This window comes from Peromyscus californicus, unplaced genomic scaffold, assembly GCF_007827085.1.
Source record: "Peromyscus californicus insignis strain IS unplaced genomic scaffold, ASM782708v3 Scaffold_2__1_contigs__length_46816999, whole genome shotgun sequence".
Taxonomy (NCBI): domain Eukaryota; kingdom Metazoa; phylum Chordata; class Mammalia; order Rodentia; family Cricetidae; genus Peromyscus; species Peromyscus californicus.
In genome coordinates this window covers 45,739,416-45,749,034 of record NW_026294540.1, presented here as the reverse complement: position 1 = coordinate 45,749,034, position 9,619 = coordinate 45,739,416, and the positions used below count along the sequence as shown (strand labels likewise).

General features: G+C 49.1%; 1 protein-coding gene across 1 annotated transcript; it reads left to right on the top strand.

Annotated features, from left to right (window-relative positions):
- The first annotated feature begins 1,457 nt into the window (after window positions 1-1,457).
- On the top strand, window positions 1,458-8,510 carry LOC128120659 (CD209 antigen-like protein A). Its single transcript, XM_052754812.1, has 6 exons — window positions 1,458-1,528; window positions 1,948-2,037; window positions 2,865-2,951; window positions 3,562-3,713; window positions 4,954-5,063; window positions 7,050-8,510. Exons 1-6 carry the CDS (start codon window positions 1,483-1,485, stop codon window positions 7,198-7,200), a joined length of 636 nt encoding a protein of 211 aa, XP_052610772.1. The 5' UTR covers window positions 1,458-1,482; the 3' UTR covers window positions 7,201-8,510.
- Window positions 8,511-9,619: the final 1,109 nt, after the last annotated feature.

The following is a 9,619-nucleotide window of genomic DNA, read 5'->3' as shown; positions in this document are numbered from 1 at the left end:
GAAAGACTTTGGACTAGAAAAGTGGATGAACTCTGTAAGTGGGGTACAATGGGCCAGCCTAGTTGGAAGACGGTGTGCACTGTGGAGGCCCATATCAAGGTTTCCAAGGGGAGCAGTATTAGCAAAGGGGCTGCTTTCTTCCCTTGTCCTCACAACTTGCCTGATGCTACATTTAAAGTAATGGACCAACGTCTTTTGTTTAGGAGATTTCAAAACAGCTCAATAGCGACTCTGACATGTGGTTATTAGTAATCACTCTCACACAGACCTGCAATGAAAAAGAACAAACAGGGCAATGCACACAGTTCAGAGAGGAAAAGGACACTGGCAAGCTTAACCTTACAGCCAAGGCTTGACCCGGAAGAGAGATTACAACCGTTAGAGATTAGGACGAGGCCTGACCGGAAGGTCGCCCTCAGGACAAGACCTTACCAGCTAAGCTTCCAAGTTGTGAAAGTGTCTCAAACCCCTTACCACTTGCCAGTGAGGGGCTCAGTAGAATTCAAGAACAAGCATAAATAGAAGATTGTAGGGCCAGAAATTCCACTCTGAGGCCCAGGGTGCAAAGAATACAAGAGTCAAAGGGTGGAACTGGAGGGACGGGGCGGGGGGGGGGGGGGGGGGGTGCTGCAACACTCTGTCTTCAAGACCTGACCCAGCCATTGCAATCACGAACTCACAGCAACTGATCACCTACATACTAGCACACCAAAGAGAAGACATAAAAGTAGGAGGGAGACCGGCTGGGAAGAAGGACAGGTCAACAACATGGGAGGGATATAAGAAAAGGACAAATCAGAGGAGAGTACGATCGCAGTGTATTTGTACAATTAAGAAATGCTCAAAGTATTTTAAAGGGCATTAAATAAAGCATAATGAAATCCAAATAATTTGTACAGTTTAATGACTGCACAGGAATCGACGATGGGGGAGGGGATGTGGTTCAGTCAGTCCCAGCACTCAGGGGGTGAAGGGATGAGGCAGTTCAAGTCATCCCCTCCTGCACGTGGAGTTTGAGGCCAGCTTGGACTACATAAAACCCTGTCTCAAAAACAGAGGGGGGGGGAATCATGTGAGTGAGGCCATCAGTAAACCAATACCACAACGCCTGGCATCCGTGGGGTGGCGTTTCTGGGAAGACATGGTGTTACTAGCCCACACCCCATCATCCATGAAAAAGACACAGTGGTGTCACTTTATTTTACAAGTCACTGGTTTTTATGGAAGACGTTTCTGAACTGCCCATACTGGGAATGAATTGGCTCTCCCCATTGTGAAGCCCAGACCCTCTCACCCCCTCTGAAATTCCTGGAACATGCATCTCCTGCCTGGTGTGTCAGATGCTCAGCCCCCTCCCTCTGGCTCTTCCGGCACCAGTACCCACTTCCCAGTTTCTCTTCCTAAGTAAGACTACGTTCAGGGAGGTGGTGAATAAAAGCTGCTGTCCCCGCCAGCTTCTGCACTGAGAAGTGGCTGTGAACCATGAGTGACTCCAAGGAAATGGGGAAGAGGCAGCTCGGCCCTCTGGGTGAGACTGGGCTGGTGCTCTGGGAGCCTGGGGAAGGGGCAGCAGAGGGGCAGTGTGTGACCGATGCTCTGTCCACTCAAATGAGGACCAGCTGATAACCAGCCCTACTAGGTACTCCATCAAAGGCTTTGGCTTCTGACCAAATTCTGGATTCAGTAGGTTTCACTGGTAAGATAGGATGGGGAACTGTGGAGTGGACAGCTCCCGGCAGAAACTTGGGTTTCTGGGGAGGTGGAGGTTGGGACTCTGGCCACTGAGGTCCAGAGAGTTGGAGGCTCAGATCCTGCATCTGGGCCCTGGGCTCCCGGAAACTTAGAGGCTAGGATCTGGAACCCCAGACCTTGGGAATGAGGTGGGTTTCTGGGGCCACATTGAGTCAGGGACGCCAAGGTGCTGAAATCCCACCCTTGCCCCCACAGGGCACCTGGGCCTCGGCCATGTCCCCTCGGCACTACAAGTTTTCTTCCTGGTTGTCTTCTCGGTGCTGCTGCTGGTCATCCTTGTCAAAGGTCAGGCAGGACTGAGGTTTGGGGTCTGCAGGTCTGACTCTTCAGCCAAAGGGAACTAGGAGGGTGGAGCAACTGACTGAGACTGTGTCCTCACGATCCTCTGAGTAGACTGGGGAGACACTGGCTGCACTTACCTTAGAAACTCAACCTCCCTTGGTTGTTAGATCTCTTCATCATCAAACAGGACTAAGTAAGACCTTGGGCCTTGGAAATGGTGGTCCCTGGACTGGAGATATCACTGGAGCGGTAGAACGCTAGCCTAGCAAACCCAAAATCCTGTGTTCCATCCTAGCACTGCATAAAAGTAGGTGTGGCAGTGCATTCCTAGAACCCCGATACTCAGGAGGCTGAGGCAGGAGAATTGGGAGTTCAAGGTCAACCTCAGCTACATAAAATTTTGATGCAGCCTGAACTATATGAGACTCTGTCTAGAAAATAAAGGAAGGGCCGGGCGGTGGTGGCGCACGCCTTTAATCCCAGCACTCGGGAGGCAGAGGCAGGTGGATCTCTGTGAGTTCGAGGCCAGCCTGGACTGCCAAGTGAGTTCCAGGAAAGGCGCAAAGCTACACAGAGAAACCCTGTCTTGAAAAACCAAAAAAAAAAAAGAAAATAAAGGAAGGAAAGAAGGAAGGAAGGGAGGGAGGGAGGGAGGGAGGGAGGGAGGGAGGGAGGGAGGGAGGGGGAGGGGAGGGAGGGGAGGGAGGGGAGGGAGGAGGAAGGAGGAAATTGGGGAGAGGAAAAAGGATGTCTTGGTCCTAGGGGTCCAGTATAGGCCAAGAAGTACAGTAAGCATTTAATAATTACACTGACCCTTTCTCTTGTCACAGTGTTCGAGATTCCCAGTTCTCAGGGACAGGAGCAATCCAGCCAAGAGAAGGTCTACCAGGAACTGACCCAGCTGAAGGCTGGGGTAGGTGAGTGACTGGAAATGAGGGGTCTCACAGCCTGAGGTTTCCAGAATCACTTTGCTTAAATAACTGCTTTTTTTCTGAACCTCAGTTTCCTCATCTGTGGAATGGGCATGCAGGGTAATACTAAGGAAAGCATCTCATTGGTGTTGAATTGAGTCCATGCACATAATAGGCAGTCCATAATAGGATTGTGGACAAAATAGGCACTCAAGATTTACAGGAGCCTGGACAGATTAGGCACTCAATGTTCACAAGAGTATGGACACAGTAAGCACTCAATGTAAGCACACAATGTTCACACATTAGATACACAATGTCACAAAGGTTGTATACACATTAGGCACTCAATGTTCACAGAGGTATGCACATAGTAGATACTCAGTTAAACCTGTCTCCTGGCCTCCATTCTGAGCTCTAAGCTGCAACTTCTAATAGTCTGGAAAAGACCAGGCTAGGACTCCTGGGTTCTCCTGGGTATAGAAGGGACTCAAGAAGTGGGGTAGGGAATGGTTCCCCATGGTGCTGTGTCAAGGCAGGGAGCCTGACTCTGGAGAGCTTGAAGGTTGGACAGTCAGAGGAACATGCATCCATCCTGACCTGCCTCCCCCAACAGATCGCCTGTGCCGCCCCTGTCCCTGGGACTGGACGCCCTTCCAAGAAAGCTGCTACTTTTTCTCTGTGGCCCAGAAGACCTGGAATGATTCTGCCACTGCCTGCCAGACTGTGGGGGCTCAACTTGTAGTCATCAAGAGTGATGAAGAGCAGGTATTCCCGGCTGGTCCCGGTCCTCATCTGTGGGTGCATCTGGTCACTGGCTAAGAGGAAGAGGTATCTGGCTGGATACAGTGTTCTAGAATAGAGGCTACTTGCCTGGAGAGGGAGGATAAGAAGATCATGAATAAGGCCAGGGCAGCTGCAAAAAGACACTCTAGGGCTGGAGAGAAGGCTCAGTGGGAAACGCACTTACCAGGCACACATGAGGACCTGAGTTGGCACCCCTCAAACCCACACAAAGCCCATCTTGAGAATACACATCTGTAATCCCAGTGTTCCTGCGGTAAAATGGAGGGGGGCGTTAAGAGGCTCCATGGAAGCTGGTAGGCAGCTCTCCTGGCGTACACAGTGGTAAACAAGAGCTCCTGTCTCACACAAGGATCAACCTAACGTTGTCCTCTGATGTACACACACTCATGCATGTGTGCGCATGTGGAGGCCAGAGGCCAGCCTTGAGTGTCATCCCCCAGGTGCTGTCCACCTTTTTAAAGGCAGGGTCTCTCATTGACCTGGAACTCACTGTTTAGGATGAGCTGGCTGGCCAACAAGTCCCAGGATCCTCCTGCCTCTGCCTCCTCAGTGCTGGGATTACAAATGTGGACAGTCACAACGGGCTTTCCACATGCTTGCTAGGGGGGCCGAACTCAGGTCCTCACACTTGTGTGGCACACACTTAACTGACTGAGCCATATTCTCAACCTCACTATTATAGTTTTTAATGTGATTGATGCTTTAGGGGAACACCTAAAATTTGTGGCCAGCACTCAACAACTTCCTCTGTTGGATTCAAAAAAAATCCTAGTATGTGTCTTTTGCTAATTCTCCTATTATAAATATCACCAGCCTTGCTGGTCTGAAGCATCAATGAGACACAGCTCAGATCAGAGCTGAGCACAGGTCGCTAACACATTCAGTAATCATGAGCTTGTTTGATCTGGTGCAGCCAATTAAACCCAGTCATGAGTAAATTCGTGTGGATGTGTGCATAACTTTCAGATGGACAAGTGTACGACATTGCTAGGTGTGCACATTCTGTGTACCAGTGAAAACACATCTGCCCACAGCACACAGGTGTGGGGAGATTCAGAGCTCACGGTGCTCAGCCTCCTGAGTTATAAAGCTGAACCTCGGGCTGCAGGCAGAACTCCCCACCAGGAGTGTGGGGAGACACTGGTTAGGAAGAAGAGGGAGGCAGAGCTCCTCACTGACTCTTCCTCTTCTGCCTTTCTAGAACTTTCTACAACAGACGTCTAAGAAGAGAGGCTACACTTGGATGGGGCTCATCGACATGCATAAGGAATCCACATGGCACTGGGTGGACGGCTCACCTCTGACGCTCAGGTAAATCCCAGAGGGAGGGAACACTCTACAGAGTGGGGTGAGGCTTTAAGGCTCTGACTTGAGGCATTCTTGGGGTCCATCTCCTCTCCCTGGTCACCTGGGCATTAGAGCTTAGAACGTTGCTGAATGGCAGAAGAGGAGGTTCAGATAGGATGGCATCCCATTCTGAGATCCCATCAGGAAAGGCTCGCAGGCAGAGAGACATTAAATAGGAATAATTGTGTAGGAAACACAAGACTGGAAATGACTCCGTTGGTAAAGTGCACGCTCATAACCCACGTAAAAACAACTGGTGTTGTGGTGGCATGCACTTGTAATCTCTGAGCTGGGAAAGCAGAAACAGAAGAATTCCTAGGCTTGCTGGCCAGCCAGCCCAGCCAAATAGCAAGTTCCAAGCTAGTGAGAGATCCTGTCTCAAAAAATCAAGGTCGAGAGTGTCCTGAGGAACGACAACAGAAGTTGTTATCTGAGTCTCACATGCATATGTACACATGTGCGTGCGCACGCGCGCGCACCCCCCCCACGCATGCATATAATCACACACACACACACACACACACACACACACACACACACACGAACACACAGAGACTGAAAAGGACTGTTGCCATTAATAACATAACTTGTAGGTGGAACTGGAGAGATGGCTCTGTAGTTAAGAATCTAGGAGTTCTTAATTCTAGATCTGTAAAAATCCTGAAAGTTCCAGAGGACCCAAGTTTGGTTCCCAGTACCCACATCAGTTGGCTCACAACCACCTGTAACTCCAGCTCCAGGGAGTCTGATGATCTTTTCATACATCTACACTGCACATACGTTCACATGCACCTGCATTCTCAGGAACATATATACACATACCACACACAAAAGAAAAGAATATGCATACAGCTTGTTGTACTCTAAGGTCCAAAAAGAGAGCGTTTACTACATCACTTGATCACATGAGGGTACAGCAAGGACCTGAGCAAGGCAGGGTGTAGAGGGAGCAGGAGATTCGGGCAATGGCCTTGGTTGTGATGTCAAGGAAAGAAGCAGATGAGGCGGGCCAAGCAGGCTTGGGCAGGGGTGTTTTGAAGTGTGTTAGCGGGACCTAGGTGCTGTCTTTCTTAGCTAGCCTTCTAGTGATGTGATGAGCACCGTGACTAAAAGCAGTGTGGGGAGGAAAGGGTTTATTTCACCTAACAACTCCCAGGTCACACTCTGTCACTGGGGGAAGCCAGGGAGGAACTCAAGGCAGGAGCCAAAGCAGAAGCCATGGAGGAACCATTCACAGACTTGCTTTCCATGGCTTGCTCAGCCTGCTTTCTTTTGTTTGTTTGTTTGGGTTTTTTTGTTTTTGTTTTTGTTTTTGTTTTTCGAGACAGGGTTTCTCTGTGTAGCTTTGGTGCCTGTCCTGGATCTCACTCTGTAGACCAGGTTGGCCTCGAACTCACAGAGATCTGCCTGGCTCTGCCTCCCGAGTGCTGGGATTAAAGGCGTGTGCCACCACCGCCCAGCTCAGCCTGCTTTCTTACACTACCCAGGACCACCTGCTCTGAGGTAGCACCGCCCACTGTGGCCAAGGCCAGATAATATCTATTATTAATGATGAAAGCACCCCCACAGGCTGTCCTACAGGCCAATCTGATGGAGGAATATTCTCAGTGAAGGTCTCCTCTTCCCAGATGACCCTAGCTGTGTCAGGAGGAAACTGGTCAGCACCCTGTCCTTAACTGTGTGGTGTTTAGTCCTGGACAGGTGTGTACTAACTAAGTGAGGGAGTTGTGTGTGTAGAGTCTCTATTTGGTTGCATCTGACAAACTGAACCCTCCTTGGAACAAGTCCTCTCCATCATGGCAGGCATGGGTAAGGTTCAAAAGTCAGAGTGACTTGTCATGGCATGTCATGGGGTCATGTCATGTGCAAGGCAAGTCTGCCACTCACGTTCTAGAAAGGGGCTTACAGGGTTTTCCTGGGGCAGAATCTCATGTCCTGTGGTCTTTGTAGTTTCATGAAGTATTGGAACGAAGGGGAACCCAACAACGTAGGGGAGGAAGACTGTGCGGAGTTCAGAGGGGACGGCTGGAATGACACCAAATGTGACAACAAGAAATTCTGGATCTGCAAAAAACCCAAAACTTCCTGCCCTAGCAAGTGATGGCCAGCCTCTCTGTGCTAGCCTTTCTCCACTACCCCCACAGCCCAAACACCTGTGCTAAGCCAATTCATTATACCTGTCTGTGGCCACTGATGCTGTGACAAGATCTCTGGGACTTTCCTCTGGCAGGTAGCTTGTCTCCCGCATGGCCGGACCACGGCGGTGTAATCCTCCTTTGGGTCAGTGGGTGTGGCTCTGGTCCACCTTTGCCTTCTAATGGAGTGACCAGGTCTGAGATGTATCCAGGTCCTTGAGTGGATTCCTTTCATCTCCTCTGTCTTCCTTTCTGAGTCCAGAGCATGTATTGCCATGTGTAACTGATGACACATCCTCTGTGGCTTCATAACATCTCAGAGCACTTTCCTCCCACCTACTAAGTGTTTGTCCACCTACCCTGCACACCTTTCTATGGATGTCTTCCCTGATTTCAGGAACTCAGTCTGTAGGCTAGAAGCACAAGAGAACCAATTCCTCATCCATTAGTCATGAGCAGGAATTATTGTGTTAATACCCTGGCTCTCTCTCTCTCTCTCCACCCCTTGGGCGACATGGTAAGCCTCAATGTTTTAGACCCTGAGATTGACCTCCCAAATATTTGGAAGATTTGTAATTTTTATTGAATTTGCTCATTGACAATTTTATACATATACATATATATATTTGTATTACATTATGATTATTGTCACCCTCTGCTCGTCCTGAATCCCTCTCTTTTTTACCTCTCCCTTCCCCCATTCATGACCTTTTGCTTGGTTTTGTTAACATCATGACCATTGATGTTAACAAGGGACATGTGTATGACCATAATTTGAAACTATCCAGTGGGGTCTGGTAGGCTCATCATCAACTGAAGACACTGACTGTCCCTGTCCCAAAATCCATCAGTAGCCAATTATTTAGCAGGGAGAGATAGGCCCCTATGAGCTCTTGCCTGATCTGTAACTGAATGCTGAGAGGCACGATTTTGTCCAGCCTCGGCCGCTGTGAAACCACATTTGCACTCAAAAAACAGAATTTCACAGCCCTTCTCCATCTTCAGCTCTTATGTATTTCCACCCCATCTTCCACATCATCACCTGGAATCTTCTAGTTCTTTATTCAGGGAAGAACATGTTGCTCCAGCTGCTAGGAGGTCTGCTGTCATCTGTCAGCTCCTTCCTGTCCTATATCACACAGCACTCTGCCTCCTCCAAGGTCAGACTTCCTGGTGGAGCTCCCATGGATGCAGGGTGATGAAGATGTAGCCATGTTTGGGTCATCATGGGGCAACTCTGCAGGATCATTCAGGCCCCTATGGCACCCCAGCAGGTCACCTGTGACTGTGTCAGATGTCCCTTTGCTATTCTTGCTTCTTTTTTATGACATAATTAAAAAAATGATCTTTGTCCGTGTTGCCAAGTGACAGGTTTCTTATTTACAATATGTACCTTTGACCACCATTGCATTTATGCCAATGGGATGAGTTGGTGTAGAGCAGAAAAATCTCAACATAGAGTCAGGCACCAGGAGAACCAGGGAGGTGATTAAAGCCTGGAATGTTCATCCACATCCACCCCATCCATTCATGTGGAGACTGAACTTTGTCAGTCTCCAAGGCCACAGGAAAAATACATTTTGATAGTCTTCCCCTCTCTCCACTGGGGTGACCACAAGAACTGTCCTCTATCAACAGACTGCATACTAAATTCTATCTGACTTAAGTCAGCCTTAAACATGCAGGGCAGCTCAGAGACACCCCACAGCACCTCCCGGGGCGCTTGGCTATTCCAGTCCTAGTTGCCCACATCAATCCCAGGCCCACACATGCGCCTCCTGGCCCTGTGTCCTTCCTTCCCTTCCTGGCCCTCTTGGTTTTCTCCCATGTCCACTGCTGTGCTGTACACTTTCCTCTCAGACAAGTTATTGATATCCAGATCCTTGCCTCAGGCTCCACTTCTGAGGACAACCAAATCTGCAGTATGTCTGTCTGTATCGGTGTCCGCCACTCGTGGTTCTCCACCTCATCCATTCTGAAATTTTTCTTCTGGATGAGGTGTGCACACCTGTGTGTGTGTTCTGAGTGCTGTGTGTACATGCATATGTGTGTGTGTGTGTGTGCATGTGTGTATATGTGTGAGGGAGTATATGTATGTATCTCTGTGGGGGGTATGAATGTATATCAATGTCTGTGTAGATGCATGCATGTGTGCACTTGGGTATATGTGTGATGGGGTATATGTATGTATCTCTATGGGGGGTATGAATGTATATCCATGTTTGTGTAGATGCATGCATGTGTGCATATGTGTATATGTGTGATGGGGTATATGTATGTATCTCTGGCGGGGGGGTATGAATGTATATCCATGTTTGTGTAGATGCATGCATGTGTGCATGTGGGTATACGGAGGTCAGAGATCAAAATCAGTTGTCTTCCTCA